This window comes from Protopterus annectens, chromosome 1.part1, assembly GCF_019279795.1.
Source record: "Protopterus annectens isolate FY-2018-M chromosome 1.part1, PAN1.0, whole genome shotgun sequence".
Classification (NCBI taxonomy): Eukaryota; Metazoa; Chordata; order Ceratodontiformes; family Protopteridae; genus Protopterus; species Protopterus annectens.
Window position 1 is genome coordinate 1,000,372,066 of NC_056726.1, and position 24,600 is coordinate 1,000,396,665.

A 24,600-nucleotide genomic window follows, 5' to 3' on the forward strand; every position below is an offset into this window, starting at 1 on the left:
ACAAACATATAAAAAGTGTGAGTTACTTTTTAGCATGGAAGCAAAGTGTCCTTCTTGTGTAACCTGCAGTGTATTGAAATAAGCAAAGTGGTCACTATCACTAACCCTCACTAAACTGTTTATTTATGGGCCTCTGCCCTTTCTCCTGAGTTAGGTGATGTATTGTCAAGGCCAATATTCCATCTCCTTCACTGATGCAGCATTGAGAGCTCTGTTTTTCAGCATAACTGGGCCAGAACTGATCCTCAGAAGTAAGGATTATAGCTTGCAGTGTGTACACTATGCTTTTCTTTATACAATGCATGCATTTCTGCCTCCATGCACGTCTGCATTGCCTAATATGGTCTCTGTTACTGCAGAACCCCTTATTTCTGGAAGCCTGTACCTGGACCCCTTCAACAGTGAAGTGAAATAAACTACTTTCTTATAAGAGTACTGTTGTTGTGTCTTTCGGCTTTTCCCAGTTAGGGGTCGCCACAGTGGAACTCCGGTCCACTAATAATTAGTAGTTGATTTTTACATGCCGAGTTACCAGCCCTGACACACAACCTTTAACGAAGGTACGCCCATTCACGCATGTCTCCATGCAGAAGACGCTTTAGCTGAGAATCGAAACGGACAGCGTCTTACTGTGAGGCGACAACGCTACTGCAGCACCACCACCGTAGATATTCTTTCTTCTAAGAGTACTAAATAAGAAATGGAAAGGGTGAAAAAGACAAAAGAGCAATTGCTCTCAATACTCATAGGGGCAATAAGATAAATTCAGTAAAAAACCTTTGAGCTGTTACCTAAGTGTTTATATGATGTACTGTGTTTTGAATATATTTAGAATTTTATTCGGTTGTGAAACATTTTCTTATTTAGTACTTTCTTCTAAAAGTATCAAATACGGCACTACATTTTCATTTGCTTTCTTCTGTGAACCACACCTTACAAAGTCTGCTTGAGAGTACTTTTTCTGTATCAGTTTTCATATTAAAAATGTTGAAGTGAAACCATCTTCCTGTATTAAAATGAATTATGTCTGTACATTTATCTGTAATACTCCATCTGTTACAACCCTGAACTTACTTACTTTACTTTTTGTTTTTGTCGGAACAGAGCCTGTAAAGAGCAACTCTTCCAAGAAGTCCAACAATCGTATGTGATGTATGATTGCGATCAAGTAGATAAATGGAATCAAGAGGTTCAAGAGAAAAAAAAAAGGCTCGCTAAGCAAATACTCTATTTACGGTCAGAACTTGAAAAGTGCGTACTAGAAAAAGTTGTCGATAATCATATTATGTATTCTGTGACACAACTACTAAACTCCAAACTGTTCAAATGCAATTTTTTTTTAAATAGTAACTATAATACCGCAACCTTTGCTTAATATTTGCAACAAATATTTGGTGTCATTGAGTCAACAGGTACCTAACTGCTTTGCTACTGAAAAAAAAAAATCAAAAGATGGGGTGGGTACTATTCCAATACCGGTGGCAGGATTTGGAAAGGCTGACTGCAATATGAAAGCCTTAACTAGGGTTAAGTCTTTCTGATTCACAGACCACTTTCTCCCACTAATGTTTTTGCCCTGGCACTGGCTCAGATAAGACTTTCTGATTCAGTGACCACTCTCCTATAGATAAGCTTTTGTGATTCAGAGACCACTTTGCTGGTACTGTTTTCCCCTGGCAAAGGTTGTGGTACACAGCAGGCTCTGTCTTTTGATTGCTGTGGGAGTAGTTACAGCTTGTACTGGAACTACAAGTAAGTTCAGTCGAGCCACATGTGTCTGTGTGTGGGTATGTGGGTGTGGGTAGGGGTGTGTCTGTGGAGCCACAAATGCAGCTGAATGGATGTTAGGGTTGCTACTTTTTGCTATAACAAAAACTGTACCAAAGCCACACCCCTTGCACCACCCAAAACTTCGCCTAGCTCTGCACCAATGTCTGCCCACCCCACCCACTTCCACACCTATTTTATGACATAAGTATGTACATTACTAGGAGCAGAGCACCTGCTTTCATCTTTTTTCTCTTTTTTGTGCTATTATTGTACTCGTTTGCATGCAGTTAGTGAAGCTTTTCATAAAAAAAAATACTCTAGAATTCTGTTCATGCTGCTAACCATAATACCTGAGTTTGTACACTGCTCTCTGGACCACGGGACAAGCATTCTAATTTTTAGATAGGCTGGAAAATACTTGGCAGATGGCAGCCCTAACAGATGTGCTTTTGTGCATATGTGTGTGCTTGTGTGTATGTGTACGTTTATCTGGGTGGCTTTTATATGGCAAGTAAGTATCGTAAATAAGTATAGTAAGTTAACTTTGTGTGAGTGCATGTGTTTTGTGTGTGACTGTTTTTGGCTTGTTTGTGGTTACATGGATATGTGTGTGTGTGTGTATGTGTGTGTGTGTGTGTGTGTTTGATGATGTATGTGAGTGTAGAGTGGTGCCTTTGTTACTGCAGCACGTAGGCTGGTCGTAAAAATACTATCACATTCAAGTCTGACAGTGCAGTGTTTGATACAGAAACATGCTAAAGAGTAGTTAAGGAGGTGTAGCAGTGTGGCTTTATCTTGTCTTTGAACTGGAGATTCTGCCCATCATGCTAGCCAGCCGGTGGTATGAACACTGCCTCAAGATGATGGTCAACACTAATGTGATACCCTAACTCCATGCACAAATGGGAAAAAGGGTGTCGAAGCAGATGCTAAATGACCAAGCCACACTGGCCAATTATTGGGGTTGAACAGAATCAATATGAATCCCAGGATGGGTACTTTGAATCACTTTGCCAAAAATAAAAAACAACACTGCACTTTGAGGCAATTCAAGTGGAAAAGCCTCAAAAATGATGTTACAATAGTCTTACACCAGATGTGCCACTACATTCAAAATGGTGGCAGAACAATGAATAGGAAGCTGGGTTGTGGTGAGACACTCATCAGAGAGTCAAAGTAGTTCCACTGGAAATGCCTCAGTCAGGTTTTCCTTCTTCTAAATGCTGAAGTGCCACAGAGGGTAGATAGGTATGTGGTGGGTAGTACAACAGTGGGGACATAAATAGCCACTCTGACATGAAATCTCCTATTATGCAGAAGCATTAGGATGGCAAAAACATGAAATGCTAGTACTACATCTACCAGTACTGTATACAAAGAAAGCCTTAAGGAAAAAACTCTGGAACTGAGCAGTGCCTGCAAATGGTCATTTATGATCAGTGTACTGCCCTGCTAAACAAAGGTAAAATAAAAATACAAATATTGTTCATTCCTTATGGATTAAGCTTTACTTTCTACACTCATTTTCAGTGCAGGTAGAACTGTATGCATTTCTAGAATTACCTGACTCCTATCGAGGTCATCTGAAGAACTCGGATGGGATGGAAAGTGACCCTCTGTCCTTCTCTAAAATCCAGTGATGTATACTAGTTTATGTAACTACCAATCATGCTGACCACATTTCACACCGTATATCTCAAAAGTTATATAACTGCTTTGATTTCTGTGAAATAAGCCTGTCTTGAATTAGAATTCTGTAGGCAAATTATCATAGGAAGTTACTAGGCTACTGGCCTTGAGGCCCTTACAAGCCTAGCAAAGAATTTTAGCCCATGTTTAGACAAGTCAGCACCCAAAGCCCCTGACCAGCAGGGCACAGGTGGAATCCCCGAGGTGTACTTTCTGTTTCCCATCTAGGTATCCAGGTTGCACTTAAAAAGGGATAATGAGGTAATCTGCTTGATGTGGAGAGGGAGTCTATTCTACAGATTCCACCGATGGGGGATTCTCTGGGACACAGATCTGTCACACCAATAAGTCCTACTGCTGTCACAGACCAGGTTGAGGTTGCACATGTGGGTTACTCGACTGGAGCTTGACTTGCAGATATGCAGCAGTCCCATCAAGGCGGGTCTGAGATTGCTTTGTATGCCAAACAGAGGTCACCTCTGAGGAGTCTGTATGAGATTGAGTAGAGGGGCAGGGCCTTTAGCCTATCTGTGTAGGGTAGATGTTTGAGGCCCTGGATTCTCTTGGTGAGGAACCTTTGTGGTCTCTCCAGCTGCTGCATGTGCTTTGCAAGGTACATGCCAAAGGGGGCATTGTACTCAATAATGGGTCTTATAAGGGAAGAATACAGGGATGTTATGACCTCCTTGTCCCTGGATGAGATACTCTTACATATGAGGTGGGCCATGTAGAAAGCTTTCCATACAATGAAAGCAAGATGGTGTCAAAAGTCAGGTTGCTATCAACCTGGGTGCCCAAATCCCTCACAACTGATTGCATGCTTAGGATGTTGATATTAATGTGATAATGTGGGGGGATGTCACTCTCCCCAAAGGGGATGATGATGCATTTTTTGGCATTCAGTTTGAGGCCATGTTTCTGGTATCAGTCATTTGTTTGGGTGAGACCCTCTTGGAGGACGTCCACATCACTAGGGGAATTATTGATGACAGTGACCAGCTTGCAGTCATCTGCATACTTGGTCAGTCATTGCCCACTGGTTTTGGCCTGCACCTCAGAAAAGTATATCCCAAACAACAGAGGCCCCAAGACCGATCCCTTGGGTATGCCGCTCATTACGGATCTACTGCTTGAGGTGACTTCCCCTATTTTGACTAGGTGTTTTCTATCAGTGAGCCAGTTTGCTATCCATCTGGTAGCATACAGATTGATGCCTTGTTGAGAGAGTTTATCTATTGTACCCAAGTGGGGAATAGTGTTGAAGGCTTTGGCCAGGTCAATGTAGACGATGTATACTGTCTTACCCTCGTCCAGGGCTTTGGAGACTGTCTCAAAGAAGTCAACCAAATTTAACAGGCATGACCTCCCTTTGACGAAACCAAACTATATGGGATTGAGTGTTTGGAAGTTACCAATGTCTTTGTTAATGTGGTCCATGATAATCTGCTCCAAGGCCTTGCAGATAAGACTAGTTAGGCTGATGGGTCTATAATTTCCTGAATCGGTGGATGCTCCACCTTTGTGTGAAGGGATGACAGTGGCTGTTACTCAGCTGGGATGTAGCCAGTACCCAGGCTTTGGCTGAATAGGATGCCTAATGGTGCAGCAAGTTCCTGCCTGAGTTCATGTAGAATGCAGCCTGGGATGTTATCAGGTCCCATGGAGGCTGTATTTTTTGCCTTTGAGAGGGCAGTGATGACTTGCTCCCTACAGATGAAGGGGGGTACTGGGGATATCCTGATTTACTGACGGGGGCAGGGGGTGAAGCTTTCACCCCCTGTGTAAGCTAATATTGTATTTCATTTAAAGAAATACAATGTTAGCTTACAAAGGTACAAGGAAGGGAAGTACCATAAATGTTTATTTCAGACAGCATGTCAACAATGGGAAATGAAAACATTTTATAATTCTTTCTGCTTTTTATGGAAATGCTGAGTATTGTTCATTTTGTTATACTACACATTGCTTGGTGTGGCCTGATTTTTAAAAACATCCCTGATTTGGACTCAAAATGTTAGCTCTGTCCCTCTCAATTCCTCCTAAAGCTGGTAAATTACAATTAATAAATACTGACAATAATTAGAGTTATAGACTTCTTTTACTGCAGAAAATACATATTAATTTACATCCTCTTATTCTGTTGTCTGTAGTTAATAGCACTAATTATTTTTTAAAAAGTATCCCTAATCTTATTATTTGGGTGGCCATGGTGGTGCAGTGGTTAGCATTGCTGCCTCACAGCAAGAGGTTCTCCAGTTCAATCCTTGGCTGGGGTCCCTTCTGTGCAGATTCTGCATGTCCTCCCTGTGGTCAGTTTCCTCCCACATCCCAAAGACATGCTGCCAAGTGGATTGAACACTCTAAATTGGCCCTAGGTGTGAGTCTGTGTGTATATGTGTGCCTTCCATGGAAGGATGGGTGCTGGGCTGGCAACTCAACACTGTAAAACTCCACTGCCAATTATGAGCAGACAGGTGATCTGCCGTGGTGACCCCTAACTGGGAAAAGCTGAAAGAAGAAGATCCCTAATCTTATTATTTCTGGACTTGTCAGTGATTCTCTTGAGATTTATCCTGATTGTGGAGAGACTTATGGCACCAGGTGCAAAAGAAGAGGCTTTCCCTCCTCTTGAAGCAAATCTTTGCATGATAGTTTTTAAAGATTGTGGAACAAGACAGAGCTAGCATTGCATTTCAAAGAATGTCTTATCTCAGTAGCAGTTAACAGTCTGTAAATGCTTTAATGTAATCACCAGCACTAATTGTAAATCAAATGTTTTGTGTAACCTACAGACTGAGAATGCACCTACTAGAAAAAGAGCCCCCTCAAGAAATCAAAGAAGAAGTCTTGCTAGAGGTTGAAGAAATAAACGAGAGAGTAAAACAGCTAGAAGAGGAACGGAATAAATGGGTACAATTGTCATTCATATGTTGTGTTTAAGAGGAACAAGTGAGAGGAAACAGTAACATATTTGGTATATGTAGCTGTACAGTAGTATATACAAAAAATAAGTTATATTTTACATTTTATTATCTGTAGTGAACATAAATACAGAAAGGTCTGATACACGAGAATGCATCACAGGGAAAATACTATCTGTAGGGTACATAAACACAGAAAAAGGAGTAATGTGTAAGTATTTCAGGATAGAGTATTCTATGTTATCCATAAATACACAAGGAGTAATAACATGGACTAAAGAAGAGTAACATCTTCAGCGTAAGTAGTAACAGAAGAGTAATAAATCCCATTTGTAGTATATGTGCATGTATCACAGCAGCAAGTAATATCTGCCGTATACATACAGAAAAAGGAATATAGCTCATAGGTTAATACTAAGCTAATTGCCCTTTTTGGGCCATTTGAAGCCTAGCCAGTTACCCCATGTGAGAATCAAACCCTGCACCTTGTGTCCTTAAGGTAAATACCTTAACTATTATGTCATCCTCCCACCAAGTGCATCTCAGCAAAAAAAGCATACTATAGTATAAATAAACAGGACAGGTGGTTTAGTCTGAAGAGTTTTTCTAATTAATGCAAGTTTTTACTGTCATTACTTAATCTTCATTTTTTATTGATACCTGTTAACCAGTGTAGTGGATCAAACAATGAGTCCACTAGGATCAGTCCACTATCCAGATTAACTGATATCAATATAACAAAATAAGTATGATTATGCAAGACAGTACAACTTGTGTTAATCAACAAAACTTCACAGGTCAAAAACACACTAAACTGTTAATCAAAAGTAACTACTAGACTACATATTATATGATGTGACGGTTATATATAAAATAGTAGCAATTTATACATTGAATAGCATATTTTTATGACTAGTTTTTAATCAGAACGTAGAACCCTCTAAGTTTTCTGTTTTGTGTACTGCATCCAAGTAATATATAAAATCGATCCCTTTAGGGATAAACGTATTATTCCAGTTAACAAGCTGTAAGTAAATGGTACAGAGCAAAAGAATATACATCTGTTGTACCAGTGTGTCCTCTGTTTATCTGTCTATTGTATCATGTACCGGTGATGGCAAAAAAAGAGCCTAAAATGCAAGTACACAAACACACTCACTCGCGCACACACACACACACACACACACACACACACACACACACACACACACACACACACACACACACACACACATACACACACACACACACACACACACACACACACACACACACACTCACTCACGCACACACACACACACACACACACATACACACACACACACACACACACACACACACACACACACACACACACACACACACACACACACACACACACACACACACACACACACACAAAACACATACACACACACACACACACACACACACACACACACACTCACACACACACACACACACACACACACACACACTCACGCGCACACACACACACACACACACACACACACACACACACTCGCGCACACACACACACACACACACACACACACACACACACACACACACACACACACACACACATACACACACACACACACACACACACACACACACACACACACACACACACACACACACACACACACACACACATACACACACACACACACACACACACACACACACACACACACACACACACACACACACACACACACACACACACACACACTCGCACACACACACACACACACACACACACACACACACACACACACACACACACACACACACACACACACACACACACACACACACACACACACACACTTGCACGCACACACACACACACACACACACACACACACACACACACACACACACACACACACACACACACACACACACACACACACACACACACACACACACACACTCCGAATGCACCTATAGCTACAGTCTGCAGATATGCAGACTCGATGCTTGAGTGCAACCATTCTGGGAGATCTTTCCCCACAGTGATGTACCCAATTTGTTAGGTGTTTGCTTATGGTAATCCATCTGCACAAGGTCGTAATAAAGTGTTGCATGGTATCCGTTACAGAAGTAATAAATTAAACTGTTTGTGAATTTTAAAATATCATTATCACTATTTACATGTTATTTTATTATTTTAGGAAAAGTACGATGAGGATTTTGAAGCACAGCGTGCAAAGAGGAAAAAAGTAAGGATACCACATTTAATTTATAATGCTCACATCTTATTATGTATAACAATTTGTTTATTTGTGTGTGTTATGCAGGATAGTCCACTGATCTACACTGGTTAGAAAGTAAGCACAGTTCATTACTAACAGACATTCCTCAGCAGTGGGAACACTGACTTTATCCATGATTAAAAGCCATTTTACTGCAATTTTCAATTAACATTTTCACTGTGCTAGTTATAGAAAATTCCTAATCACTCTTGAAGTTTGAATGCAACTATCTACTTCCAAAAAGTGAAGGAAATGTTACATGTGCTGGTCTTTTTATTTCGATTTGTGAAGTAATTCATTCTCAGATACCTACTTCATGCAGTGAATAGTGGGGGCAGCCACAGTATTTTCTGGCACTCAGCGGGCACAAAGTAGAGATATTAATCCTGGGTATGTGATTTGTAGGCACACCTCAGTCATGAGGTGATGACATTTTTGCCAAATTCTGAAACACCCACAATTTCGAGCAAGTCTGAAGATTTGACAGGCACTGAATCCAAAAATAGTGGGAGTGCATTAATTGCTCTGAAACCTTGTCTGTGTAACTGAATATATATAAATATGTTCAATTTGCAGAAGTTCTCCAAGTTTAGGCATTTTTTGTTAAGGCTGCTGGCAGTGAGTAGGGCCACCATACATTCTTCTGAATTATACTTTATTTGGTCGGTTGGAATGTCCAGCAAACTCTGCCTAATAGGCCAGCAAAATCTTTGGCTAGAATGTGAAGGACATGTTAAAAGTGGTGCAAATCACTCTTGGCACAGAAGGAAGGCTTGTCAGCAATCTTATACCAGGATGTTTTCAGGAAGTCACTAGACTATTGGCCCCGAGGCCCTTATAAGCCTAGCCAAGAGTTTAGCCCATGCATGGACAAATCAGCACGCGATGCCCCTGTGTAGCAGGGACACGGGTGGAATTCCAGAGATGTATTTTCTATTTCCCATCCAGTTATCCAGATTGTGCTTAAAGAGGTAATCTGCTTGACTTGGAGAGGGAAAATGACCAGCACAGGCAGGTCTCGAACCCAGGACCCAGTACACTATAGCCACAGTAACGTGCCACTATGCCAAATATGATAATGACACTAGTTTCATAGCCAGTCCTTTAAGGCTATTATTTTGTTTTGTTTTTGAACCTTAGTATCATCATAGGTGATGCGAAAATACCCCTCAAGACCACTGTCTTTACTGCCTTGGGCACATGCACATCAAGGTCAGTAATATCCTTTCATATGTCCTTCTGGGTGGAGCACTTAAATTCATTTACTCCCCACATGGGCCAGTATCAGGTCATAAATGTATTTGTCCAGTGGCAAGAGCCCTTGTTACATCCTAGATTATGGCACTGGAAAGGCAGCTGACCATCACCCTGTTCTTGAATCCAACATGGTGAAGGCGGTGACCACATTCTTGACAAAGGGCACTTGAAAGGCAGCTGACCATCCCCCTGTTCTTGAATCCAATATTGTGAAGGCAGTGACCACATTCTTGACAAAGTACTAAAACATTACTGTAGGTAGATGCAGTCTAAGTGGGTCTTAAGGGCTTGGAGTCTGCACTCTTGTGACACTTAGAGATACTTGTACTGGATACTAATATGCATGGTGAATGTGGGGGTGCTGTTATGTGAACTAATGACCATGATTTCCTATTCCATAGCCTGAGAGGCTTTGGCAGTGTTCTCTTAACAATCTGAGCATAAACCAGTGTAGTGGAGGTAGGTGCTCTGTGTTGCTGATGTGTGTATGCTGCATTTACTGATGGATTTTATGGTGAGAAGATGGACTCCAACTTCAATAAGTTCTTATATCTGTCACATATTGAATCAGTGTCTTCAGTAAGTTTCACTCTGGCCACAGAAGGGACAAAATCTGAAATTCCATAACAGCTAGTGCAGTCAAAGGAATAAGCAAAAGCAGGACATTCCTAACAAAAATAAATAAAAATTCAATGGCACAACTTCAAAATAAATATGAGGATATGGTACATTTAACTTTTCAGCTTGTAAAGCATTACCAACTTTTCCCTAGCCACTCTGGACATTCTGCCATCCCATATAAAGTTCAACATATTTCCAGCCATCTTACAAAACAGGGGAATATTAAGTAAGAAAGCCAGAAAAGCATGCAACAACAATGGAAGTGTGGAATAATGTAATGTCTGCACTCTTGGGATCTAATTTCTTTATACGCTACAGGGATGAGAAGCACTGGCATGATATATGTTGCTTCCTGACCTTCCAGTTGTTCAAATTGTGCACTGCAGGAGTACCACCATGTAAGCTGACACCATGTGACCACCATGTAAGCTGACACCATGTGACCACCATGTAAGCTGACACCACATGACCATTTCAGCATAGTTATGTGTGCATTGTGGGAATTCTATCATGTGAACAACTGCCATGTAACAATTGTAGTGCAGTATTGATGACTCCAACAAACTCACTATTTAAACACCCAGGTATTTCACATAAACTGACTCCCACAACTACTAATAAATATTTCTTAAGTACAGGGAAAATTATAATTTAATGCTACTGTATCTCTCTTGGTGATATTAATCTTACATCCTACAAAACTACCATAATTAGCTAGGACTCTACATTTTTGTAGATTCTCTTCTGGTCTGGTGTAGCATCAACTGGCACATCATCTGAATATGCCCCACTCTATAACCACTTATTTCAAATTACCTGATCTAAGCTGCCAAGTGCTCCAAGCAAACTAAAAAAGGCAGAAGTGATATTGTAAAGTGTACATCCTTGCAAAGTACCCTTAGTAAGCCTAAAATATAAACCTACATGGATCTTTACTCTAACCTTCTAATCTGTGTACACAGAATCAGGTTCATAGTTTCATAAAAGGTGTTGTTAGCCTTCTCAGCATCCAAGCTGACCATCACTATTCCCCAAATGCATTATTATTCCAATTTTTAGAGGATTATCAAAACTTTGTCCCTTCATAACAAATCCACTTTGATCACACATTTACCCCAGTAGCCAACAAGCCATATAGCATGCTAAAATAGCCACAGTCACTTTTTAACCATGGCCTAGGACAAAAATGGCATTCAGACTTTATCCCTCATTGGTAAAACCATCACCTCTGCCTGTTTCCTTGCAGGTGGAACATCCCCTTCCTAGGTTACTTTATTGTACACTTTATTATGCACTGGGCTTATTTTTCTTTATACAACCTCCAAACTTCTATCGGGATACTATCACTACCCAGAAGAGATTGCCTATCAGCCTGTACTGTCATAACCTATAACAAATTTTCCTGTATAACCATCCGGAAACACACTCAGTAATATATTTCTGCCTATAAAGCACTTTAATATATGATATAAACAACTAGAAGCAGCCAAATTTATCCAAATCCTAAGCCTTAATTCTAGTAATAAACTGGAAAGTCCTCTGCATGGATGGATAGTATGGACTGCCCTATACAGTCTCAAACATTGATAAGAAATGTTCCATTCTTGACATCTGAAAAGGTAGCAACCCTAAATGTGTCCATGTCAGAGAACACAAGGGAATAGAAAGAGCAACCCATGCAAAGTGTGCTTGTCAGCATGGAACTAAGCGTCAGTCAAGCAAAGACTAAAAATGGCCCACTTTATAAAAAAGTCCTACAGAAGAACCATTATTGCACAAGGATGTTTACAGGATCATAGGAGATTACTAGGCTATTGGCCCTTGGGCCCTTACAAGCCAAGCCAAGAGTTTATCCCCCAAAAAAGAAACCTCAATCAGCACCTGTCACCTATGTCACTGAGGGATACAGGTGGAACCCCTGGGATAAATTGGTTTCCCATCCACTCATCAAGGTGAAATTGAAGAGGGTTAGTGAGGTAGTCTGTTTGACGTGTATGGGAAATCTATTCCAGAGATGGGGCAACCTCTGGGAGACAAACCTGTCTCTCCAGCAGGTTTTGTGAATGTCACATATTAGATTTAGTCCTTCTGATCAGGTAATGCGTGAGGAGTTAGTCTTATGGATATGGAGCATCTCTAGTAGAGCAGGGTCTGAGATTGCCTTGTAGGCAAGACACAGATCACCTCTGAGCAATCTGTACAATACTGAGTACAGATTGCTGCATACAATATGCTGATGACTCTATGCTTATCTGTACTGCCAAGTCTTCCTCCTCCCTCCAGACCCTTATCCAAACTGTATTTAACAAAGTAGAAAAATGGTTTACCCAATGCTGCCTCCTCCTTAACCCCAAAAAAACAAATCTTTTACTTTTTACTCCCAACCAAAAATCCCCACAGATCCACTTTACCATTACCTCTGACAATGGTACTTGTATTTCCCCTGACTCTACTGCTCATCTCCTCGGCGTAACTATTGACCATAACCTCAGCTTCGATGTCCATGTTAACAATACTATAAAAACCATCAATAAAAAAACTAGGCTCCCTGTATAGAATAAAACCCTTCCTTACCCCACTAGCTAAGAAATCTATTGCCCAGACACAGCTTACTTCTACCCTGTTCTATGCATCTGCCTTTTATACCAATCTATCTAAGCTTAATCTTTCCAAACTGGAAACTAGCTATAATAATATTGGAAACCATGGATTCTCTTTGTGAGGTATTTCTGTAGCCTTTCCAGTTGGTGCAGGTGTTTCACAGGATCACAGGAAGTTACTAGACTATTGGACCTGAGTCCCTTACAAGCCTAGCCAAGAATTTAGCCCATCTTCTGACAAGTCAGCACCCAATGCCTCTGTCCAGTAGGGACACAGGTAGAATCCCAGGGGTGTGTTTTCTGTTCCCATCCAGTTATCCAGGTTGTGCTTAAAAAGGGTTAATGAGGTGCTTTGCTTGACATGGAGAGGGAGTCTATTCCACAGAAGTGGGCGTCTTCGGCACATAAATCTGTCCCGCCAACAAGCCCTGTTGATGTCACAGACCAGGTTGAGGTCATGGATGCATGTATGGAGAAGTACATACCAAACAGACCATTGCACTCAATTACTTGCCTAATGAAGGATGAGTACACAGAGGTAATCACCTCCTTATTTCTGGATGCAATCCCTTTACTTATGAGATGAACCAAGTAAAAGGCTTTTCTGACCACTTCCGCTGTTTGATGATCGAATGCAAGATTGTTGTCAACATGTGTACCCAGGTCTCTCACCACAGATTGTGTGCTTAGGGAGTTGCCATTGATGTGGTAATCAGTAGGGGCTATGTTTTTGCCAAATGGTATGATAATACATTTTTTGGGTTTAACTTAAGGCCATGACTTTGGCACCAGTCATTTGTTGCTGTGAGACTCTCTTGTAGTATGTTAGCATCATTTGGGGAGTCAATGACAGCACCCAATGTACAGTCATCTGCAAACTTGGTCAGCCACAGGCTTTTTGTCTTTGCCTAGACCTCTGAAAATTAGATGTCAAACAGTAGGGGTCTCAGGACAGATCCCTGGGGAGCACCACTAGTGACAGGTCTGCTGTTGGAGCTGGAGGCACCTAGTTTGACCTTGTGGGCCCTGTTGGTGAGCCAGTTGGCCATCCACCTGATGAGATAGGGATTTATGCCAAGTTGTGTTAGCTTTTCAATGATGCCGGAGTGGGGGATTGTGTCAAAGGCTTTGGCCACATCAAGATAAGCTGTATGTACTGACTTTCCCCTCATTCAGTGCCTTAGTGACAGTCTCAAAAAAGTCAACCAGGTTTAACAGGTAAGATCTGCCCTTGATGTATCCCAACTGGGTGGGGTCAAGTGCTTGGAGATTGCCTATGTCCTTGTTTATGAGGTCCATAGATTAGGTTCATAGGTTCATAGATTAGTACTAGGCTAACTACCCTTGTGGGCTATTTCAAGCCTAGCCAATTACCCCATGTGAGAATCAAACCCTGCACCTTGTGTTCATTAGGTAAACACCTTAACCATTATGCCACCTTCCCACCCTTAATAATAATAATAATAATAATAATACGCTCCATGGCCGTACAGATCAGGCTTGTCAAACTAATGGGGCGATAGTTTCCAGGGTCAGTAGTGGCACCATCTGTGTGCAAAGGGATGACAATGACAGTTTTCCACCCTGCTGGAATGAAGCCTGTACAGAGGCTATGGTTGAATAGGGTGCTCAATGGCAAGGCTAGTTCTTGCTGGAGGTGGTGCAGAATACAGCCTGGGATACCACCAGGTTCCATGGAAGCTGTGTTGTTTGCCTTGGATGGGGCCTTTAACACTTGATCTGTGGAAATGTGAGGTGTGGGATACATATCGGGGATATCAAATGGGCCTTGAGGGGGACAAGGGGTTGAGTTTGCACTGAACCTGTCTGCTAGCAGGTTGGCTAAGGCAACAGGAGCAGTGTAAGTGGTACAATTAAGAACTAATTCAGAACAAACCTGGGCTTTGTCATGCAGGTTCCTGACATAACTGTGGTTAGCCTTTGTTTTGGAGGCTAGTTTCAATTCATAATTGACTTTGGAGGTTTTCATTAATGATCTAATTTGCTTTTTGAGGCTAAGGAGGGAGTTTTTCCAATTGGGAATTTGTGCCTTTTTACCATTGAACAACAGTTTCTTCCTTTTGCTGTAAAGCTTATTCATACAGATGTCCACCAGATAGTTTTGTGTTTCCTTGAGGAGCAGGTTTAGTTCTGTTGGGTACGGCTGAGTCCATGCAGTTATACAGGTGCTTGTATACTACACTGGCATACTGTTCAGCATATTTGTCTGCATCCCCTGAGGGGGGCGGTGGTGTGAATCTACTGGTACCCTCCCTTAGAAGGTTGTAGTCAGCTTTTGAGAAGATTTTCAGACTGGTTATGACAGGGGGGTGGGGCATTGGATGTGAGAGACACTTCGAATGAGACAGACCAATGATCTGATCTTACCAGGGAAGAACTTACTATGGGGATGGTGCAGTGGTCACCCATGTTGGTGAGAACCAAGTCTAGAATGTTATCTCCCCTTCTGGGGATGAGACAAGCTGGTCTAGTGAATTAGAACTGATGAAGTCAAGGAATCATTGGGTGAATGGATTAAAGCAGGAATTGTTCACCCAGTCTGTGGTGGGGTAGGTGAAGTCACCAATGATCAGGGTATTAGGGGGTACCTTGATGGAGTCAAGAAGGTCCAGGTAGGAAGAGTGGGTGTCCTGAGTCATGGAGGGGTTTATAACTCTATAACTTGGATGGGTGTCTTGCCAATTGTCAGTTGCACATGGATTAGTTCTAGTGCATCATGCTGGCAAACCAGTCTGGAGGTGTGCTTGTCTTTAATGAAAATAGAATCTCCACCTCCCTTAGTCTTCCAGACCTCATTTTGGTGCTGGAATGAGGTACAGTCCGGTAAGGCAGGAGTGCTTTCTGCAGCCTTGAACCAAGTTGCCGTGACTGCACAGATGTCGGCATCTTCCAGTGCAAGGAGAGCCTCCAGTGAGTGCATTTTCAGGTTAAGACTCCTAGCGTTAAGCAGCATGACCTTCAATTTGCTTTTTGACAGATCTTTTATGTTGGAAGATTTGTTTTCCATTGATATCTAGCTCCTCTGTGTTGTATAAAGCAACTCTTCAGTTCTCTTCATAGGTCACATCAGGAGTAAGGTATCTGAAATAGATGGCTATATGGAGGCAGTTCAACATTTGTGGGGATTATGAGGGTGCAGACAATGAAACAGCTAAGCGCAATGCAGTGAAAATTGTACTGAGAGAGAATGCTTACCTTTCTGGTTACAGCTAAGTAACCCTGGGTAAAGTTACACATGTTAATGGGACAAAACAAGGAAAGGCCAAGAGAAGATGTTAAGGGTGTACGAATGTTGTCCACAAAAAAGTTCTGCCAAAAATTAGACAATCAAATGGAATAAAGTGTAACAGTAAGAATAAAAGCAGGTGATTTTTAGGCATTTCTCATTCTGTTGCCTACTAACCGCTGTTGTTCTGCAGGGTGCCTCACTGACTGAATTTACATTCCTGCATGAAGTGAACTTCATTACTTTTTAAACATGAATTTTAAACAAGAACATTTTTTAAATGAATGCAAATCCTCCGTCCCCCTCCTCCCTAGCTCCTGAGTAGGTGATTGTATCACTGCTTTGCATATCATGAGCTCAGGCAGTCACAACACCTCAGGGTAAGACTCCTTACAGTGGTCCCACCAGAGCTAAACATGAATCAAACTACTGGCCAAAAAGCAGTAGCTACAGAAATGGTCTTCAGGCACTTCTTCCCCTTTCTTATGGTCTTGTGTAAAAGACAGGTGTGAACTAGAACATGGCTGTTTTCTCCAGCTTGATTTATAAGAAGCAACTGAATGGCTTTAACTAGGTAATACAGATGTTATCAGCATAAAGTGTAATTGTACATCAGGCCTGAATATTAACTATGTTTACTAAAATTGTCAGGTACTGGAGAACAAATTATCTGCAATGAGAGAAGAATTAGAAAATGCAAGAGAACTGAAAGCCATGTAAGTACTTTCTGAAATTTTAACAATACAATTTGTTTTTAAGATGCAGGAATGATCAGTACTGCCATGATATACATCTTCCTGACTTATCCATTTAGTATAATGTGTGCATTGGGAAGTTCCGCTTTCATTATAACATAATGTGTGCATTGGGGAGTTCCGCTATCATTATGACATACTGTGTGCATTGGGGGAGTTGCACTATCATTACAACATAATGTGTGTATTGGGGGAGTTCTGCTATCATTATAACATAATATGTGTATTGGGGGAGTTCCGCTATCATTATAACATAATGTGTGCATTCGGGGAGTTCCACTATCATTATAACATAATGTGTACTTTGGGGGAGTTCCGCTATCATTATAACATAATGTGTGTATTGGGAGAGTTCCGCTATCATTATAACATAATGGGTGCATTGCGGGTGTTCCGCTATCATCATAGTATAATGTGTGCATTGGGGGAGTTCCACTATCATTATAACATAATGTGTGCATTGGGGGAGTTCTGCTATCATTATAACATAATGTGTGCATTGGGGGAGTTCCACTATCATTATAACATAATGTGTGCATTGGGGGAGTTCATAGGTTCATAGGTTCATAGGTAGGTGCTAGGCAATTGGCCCTAGGGCCTATACAAGCCCAGCCAAAAAGGTACCCTGGTTTTTGCCACCCAAGAAAATTATTTTCCTGTGCCACTGTCGAGCAGAGCCACAGAGGTGACCCCTGGGGTGAATTTCCTATTTCCCATCCAATCATCAAGATTTTTCTTGAAGAGTGCTAATGAGGAGCTTTGTTTGATATAGATAGGTAGTTTATTCCAGAGTATGGGAAGTCTCTGGGACAGGAATCTATCCCTCCGGCATGTTCTGTTTATTGTTGTGACAAGTTTAGGTCCCTAGAGGATGTAGCTCGGAGGGATTGGGATTTCTTTAAGTGGAGCATGTCCAACAGCTCTGGGTTTGACATAACTTTGTATGTTAGACAGAGATCACCTCTGAGTAGGCGATATGCGACGGAGTAAAGCTGGAGTTTTTTGAGATGGTCTGTGTAGGGCATCTGTTTGAGGCCGGTAATCCTCTTTGTGAGGTATTTCTGCGGCCTTTCCAGTTGTTGTAGATGTCTTGTGAGGTACATACCAAAAGGGGCGTTGTACTCTATAATGGGTCTAATGAGTGATGAGTAGAGGGGAACAATAACCTCTTTTTTTCTGGATGAGAAACCTTTTGTGATGAGGTGTGCCACATAGAAGGATTTCCTGACTACTGTGGCTATGTGATTATCAAAGGAGAGACTACTGTCCACCTGTGTCCCAAGGTCTCTTATCACACTTTCGGTGTTAAGTATACTACCGCCTATGTTGTAATTCATGGGTACAGAGTTTTTAACCAAAGGGGATGACAATGCACTTTTTGGCATTGAGCTTGAGGCCATGGCTTTGACACCAGGCATCTGTCTTAGTGAGGCCCTTTTGTAGGATGTCCACATCATTAGGAGTTTAGATTATGGCTCCTAGTTTGCAGTCATCTGCGAACTTCATTAGCCAAAGACCTTCTGTGTTAGCCTGTACTTCAGAGAACTAGATACCAAACAGGAGAGGACCCAGGACTGAACCCTGTGGTACTCCACTTGTCACTGGTCTGAAGTCGGATTTGGAGTCTGCTGTTTTCACAGTGTGGGTTCTGTCAGTGAGCCAGTTGGCAACCCATCTTGTGACATAGGGATATATACCTAGTTTAGTGAGTTTATCTATAATTCCAGAGTGGGGGATGGTGTTGAAAGCCTTGGCAAGATCTAGATAGGCTGTGTGGACCACCTTACCCTTGAATATGGCTTTGGTGACTGCATCAAAGAAGTCTATCAGGTTTGGGAGACATGATCTGCCTTTTACAAACTCAAACTGGGTGGGATCCAGAGTTTGGAGATTACCAATGTCTTTGTTTATAAGTTTTATGATGATACGTTTCATGGCCTTGCAGTCCAGGCTCATCAGGCTAATGGGGCGGTAGTTCCCAGGGTCTGTGGTGGCTCCCCCCTTGTGCAGTGGGATAACCGTTGCTGTGCGCCATTCAGCAGACACAAAGCCTGAGGTGAGGCTATGATTGAACATGGTACTTAGGTGGGGTGCCAGTTCGTTCTGTAGTTCATGTAGAACACAGCCTGGGATGTTGTCTGGTCCCATGGATGCTGTGTTCTTGGCTTTGGAGAGTGTGTTTTTTACCTGTGCAGCTGTGATTACAGGAACTTTGCATTCTTCTGGTTTAGAGATGGGCTCTTTAGGGGGTGAGAGGGGGTAAAGTTAGCACTGAACCTATCTGCCAGGATGTTGGCAATATCAGTTGGGTCTGTATATTTAGTGCCATTGTGCTGTAACTCAGAGCAGATCTGAGTGTTGCCATTGAGATTCTTGACATAGCTATAGAATGCTTTGTGGTTGTCTTTAGAATCAGTGGCAATTTTGTTTACGTAACTAGCTTTGGAGGATTTTATCAGGGATCGCAGCTTCTTACTGAGACTGACCAGGGAGCTCCTCCACTCATGGGATTTTACTCTATTTTGCAAGAGTTTCTTCTTTCTGTTGTACAGTTTGTTTATGGCAGGGGACCACCAGATTGTCTTCCTTTTTTTGGAGGATAGCATCTTGGTTCTGTTTGGGATACCACGATCCATGCACTCATGTAAGTGTTTATAAAGAGAAATAGTGTTGGATTCAGTAGTCGTAACTGTATTATCCATCTGCATGGGTGTCATGAAGTTCACCACTTCTGTCTTAAGAAGCATGAAGTTGGAGAAGTTCCGCTATCTTTATAACATGTGTGCATTGGGGGAGTTCTGCTATCATCATAGCATAATGTCTGTATTGTTGGAGTTTCACCATCATTTTAACTGAATGCAAAGCCCCACCAGCTCCTATGTAGGTGACTGTATCTCTGCTTTACATATCAAAAGCCTCCACTGGGAGACTAATGTGTGCACTGAGGGAGTTCTGCCATCATTATAATATAATGTATGCATTGTGGGAGTTTCAGCATCATTATTGAATAATGTGTGTATTGAGGAACTAATGTGTGCATTGTGGGAGTTCCACCAACGATATAATATAATGCATGCATTGGAGGAGTACCACCATGGGAAGTGTCACCATGTGACCATTATAACATAATCAGTGCATTGTGGCAGTTCCACATTCATTACAGCATAATGGGTGCACTGGGGGAGTTCCATCACAGGAGTGTCACCATGTGATCATTATAGCATAATGTGGGCATTGGGGCAGTTCCTCCATAGGAAATGTCACCATGTGACCATTATACCATAATGTGTGCACTGGGGGAGTTCCACCATCATTATAGCATTATGTGTTCATTGGGGTACCACCATGGGAAGTGTCACCATGTGATCGTTATAGCATAATGTGTGCATTGTGGGAGTTCCCCCCATCATCATAGCATAATGTGTGTATTGATGGGAGTATCACCATGGGAAGTGCCATTATAATATATTAGTGCATTGTGGGATTTTCTCCATCATTATAACATAATGTGTGCATTGGGGGAGTACCACCATGGGAAGTGTCACCCTGTCACCATCACCATTAGAGAATAATGTGTGCAGAGTGGGAGCTCCGCCATCATTATCGCATAATTTGTGTATAGAGGGAGTACCACCATAGGAAGTGTCACTATATCACTATTATATCATAATGTGTGCATTGTGGGAATTCCACCATCATTAAAACATAATGCACGGACTGAGAGAACACCACTATGGGAAGGGGTGCCATGTGAGCATTATACCATAATATGTGCACTGGGAGGTTCCTCCATCATTATAACATAATATGTACATTGTCAGAGATGCCTCGTAACTATTACAGCATAATGTGTACATTGCAGGAATAACACTATGTCAGCTAGTCTTTCCCCCATAGTAATTTGGCTCCCTCCATGTTTTTAATTAAACTAGTTTGCCCCTAGCATCCTGTAACATTATTTCTTAACCTAAAATAAAACCCTGAATATTGTATTTTCACTCTGCTCTCCCACATATAGCCCTGAAAATTATACTCTAAACCAATAACCTGCAGCTAAAACATACCATACAAGAGTATAAAACACCGTCTAAACATAGTCTCTAATTTGGTGCAAAGTACAGTTTAAAAATACAGCTTAAAATATTCAGTTTAAAATACAACCATTAAGTTAATACATACCAAAGCCTTAGAAAACATTTGGAGTCAGTGTAAACAAACTCCTAAAGCTTATCACTAAGTATAGTCCTAACCTTATACTTGGTGGTGATATTCACCCCAACCCTGGCCCATTCACTTCTGATATATACACCCCCTCTACCTGTAACCTAAGCCACAAAACTATAATTAGTAGACCAACTAACTCTTTCCTGTCCTGTCATCTCAATATTAGGAGCATTAATAACAAGGTACATGAACGCATGCACTCCTGGCTGTCCACTCCCCCTGAGATTCTCTGTCTATCTGCGATGTGGTTAAAACCTAACACTACTGACAATGAAGTGTTCCCACCTTGGTATAACATACGCAGACTGGATCGTGTTTCCAGGAAGGGGGGGGGGTAGCTATACTCTACAAATCTGAATTTAATGTGAACATAGATGTTAATCAACCACCTCAGATTAATAATTCTGAAATTCTTGCCACTAAATTGCAATTCAACAAAAGTAAATGCATCAACATCATCTGTATGTATATTCCCCCTGGGTAATAATATAGCCACACTCGAAGGCACCCTACACTGGCTATCATGTCATTACCCCCAAGAAACCCTACTACTTGGTGACTTTAACATAGACTGGGGCACCTGTTCCTCAGAATCCTCTTCTACCCACATTAACCTGCACGCATTTACACAAATCATAACCACCCCTACCAGGCTAGATAAACCCAACCAAAAAGAAAGCATACTCGACTGGGTACTCATAAATAGTAACCCCCAACTGTACACTGCTGGTACCCTCTCTGATGACCTAAGTGACCACCTTCTCACTTACATAGTTAAGCAAAAAGCCATTAATCCTCATCAACCCTTATTCAGAAAAGTCAGAAACAAAAAAGGCTCTGACCCTGCCAAATTCCAACAGGAACTTAACTCCTGTAACTGGTCTATGGTAAAACACATCCCCTTAGAGGAGGCAGTTGCATATTTTAACAACAAATTTCTTGAAATCCTTAATTTACATGCACCTGCCCACTCAAAGCAAACAAAGGCAAAAACTGCACCATGGCTTTCTAAAGAGTCTAGACTAAAAATTACCAGTGGAAACAAATTTTGGGCTTTATGGCGCTCCACTAAAGATCCCCATGATCATGTTAAATACAAGCAAGCTAGGAATGAAACTAAAAAATACATTTTACAAGACAAAAAACAATACTACTGTAATTTACAGACAGCAAACCAGAAAAATCCTCAGAAGTTCTGGGCAGGTCTGAGTAATCTACTTCGTCCTGGAAAAATGTCTACCCCTATCTCTGCTGCTACCATTGATAAATCCCCTGAGGATGTTTCGGACAGTTTTAAGCATTTCTTTACTGAGACAATTCAAGCCCTAGCTAGCCAATTACCTCCTAGCTCCCCTGGCCCTGATAGTACCACCCCTATAAACCTACTCTCGTTCAGCTTCTAACCAGTGTCCACGTCACTTATCCGTACCTTGATCAAAAAATTAAAACCCACCACACTCTCCGCTGACCAACTCCCTGTTTAATACCTTCAAAAATCAGCTGATGCCATTGCCTATCCAGTATCTATACTAATTAATCGTACCATAGCAGAGGCTAAAATTCCTACCATTTGGAAAGCATCCTACGTAATCCCACTACATAAAAGAGGTTCCTCCACTGAATTCTCCATTTACAGACCAATAGCTATACTTTCTCCACTATCTAAGATTATGGAAACATGTATACAAAAACAACTCATGCATCACCTAATTCAGAATCACCTCATGCCTGATACTCAACATGGCTTCCATCCACACCACAGCATGACTTCAGCCCTACTAGCTTTTACCAGTACCGTAAATAATAACTGTAACAATAATCACATATCCTCAGCCCTCTTCTTGGATCTTTCCAAGGCATTTGACATGGTGATCACCAACTTTTGATTTACACTCTGCAATCTTTCTGTCTAGATTCTAAAGCCCTTCAATGGTTTAAATCCTACCTCAGTGGGAGGCAGCAGGCTGTTCTCTGGCAGAACAAGCTCTCTAACCAATTACGTAACACCACTGGAGTACCACAAGGCTCCATATTAGGGCCCCTACTGTTTTCCGTCTTTATTAACGACTTATATACGGTCATCCCAAATGTCAGCTGTATCCAATATGCTGATGACTCCACACTGATTTGCTCAGCTACATCTCCTTCAGACTTGAGGTCTGCTACCCAGTCCACCTTTAATACTATAGAAAACTGGCTCCTTGCGTGTCGATTGTTACTAAATCCCAAAAAAACTAAAATGCTGTTATTCTCACCAACACAAAGGTCTGCTGCTTTTACCTTCACCATAAATGCAAAAGAGGGCACAATAATCATCCCCAACCCCTCTACAAAACTAATAGATGGCATTATTGATAATAACCTAAAATCTGACCTTCATGTAAACCAATCGATCAAGACCATCAATAAAAAACCTGGGTCACTATAGAGAAAAAAAGCCTTCCTAACCCCCCCAGCTAAGATTGCCATAGCTCACTCTCACCTGCTTTCAACACTTATATATGCTTCCCCCCTTCTTTTTAATCTAAACAAGACTGTACTTAATAGACTGTCAACCTATTACAATCACATTGCCAGGTTTGCCACTGGCCTGCCTTTTAGAACACACCACTGCATCAACCTTAAACAGCTTGGGTGGCTAGAACTTCCCAGTCTAATCCAATATAACCTTCTGATTATGGCTAATACAATCCTCTATAATCCAGATAATACACCAGCTCTTAAAAATATTATCACCCCTATAACAATCCACGACTGCTTCGATTCTCAAACAGACTTAATTCAGACACTCAAAATTAACAATGCAGCCGGTGATTCCCTCTTTGCAAACTCTGCAGGCAGAGACTGGAATTCACTTCCAGCTGATATTACTTTGCACTCCTCCAAAGGCCAATTTAAAACCAAACTCAAACAACATCTGGCACTAAACTGGCTTTGCCACTGCAACAAGCCTGGCTATCTCTCATCATGAATGTTAATAATCTATTAATCAAACTACTGTTTAATTTTCCCCTGACTGTTACCGGGGTAACTCTAACTTGTGAACTTGGCTATTCATGTCTGCTTATGTATTATTTGTAAATACCATATCTATAATATGTCTTTATTGTTTTTACTGTGTCTACCTTGGAGCTTTTCTCCCCGGGCCTCCACTGAAAATGGACATGAATCTAGCTGGACTATCCCTGTCAACAAATGTAAAATATAAATAAATAAATAAATAAGACATAGATAGGAATGACCCCCCTGTGG

The 24,600-nt window shown here is 41.5% G+C and overlaps 1 protein-coding gene across 1 annotated transcript in view; it reads left to right on the forward strand.

Moving 5' to 3' along the window:
• The window catches only part of LOC122808624 (trichohyalin-like), a gene marked incomplete in the record, with an annotated part of 76,801 nt that overhangs the window by 44,421 nt on the left and 7,780 nt on the right, over positions 1 to 24,600 (forward strand). The window contains 4 exon segments of the mRNA XM_044079593.1: positions 1,105 to 1,251; positions 6,252 to 6,369; positions 8,564 to 8,611; positions 17,021 to 17,085. Of these exon segments, the coding sequence (XP_043935528.1) occupies positions 1,105 to 1,251; positions 6,252 to 6,369; positions 8,564 to 8,611; positions 17,021 to 17,085 (378 nt within the window).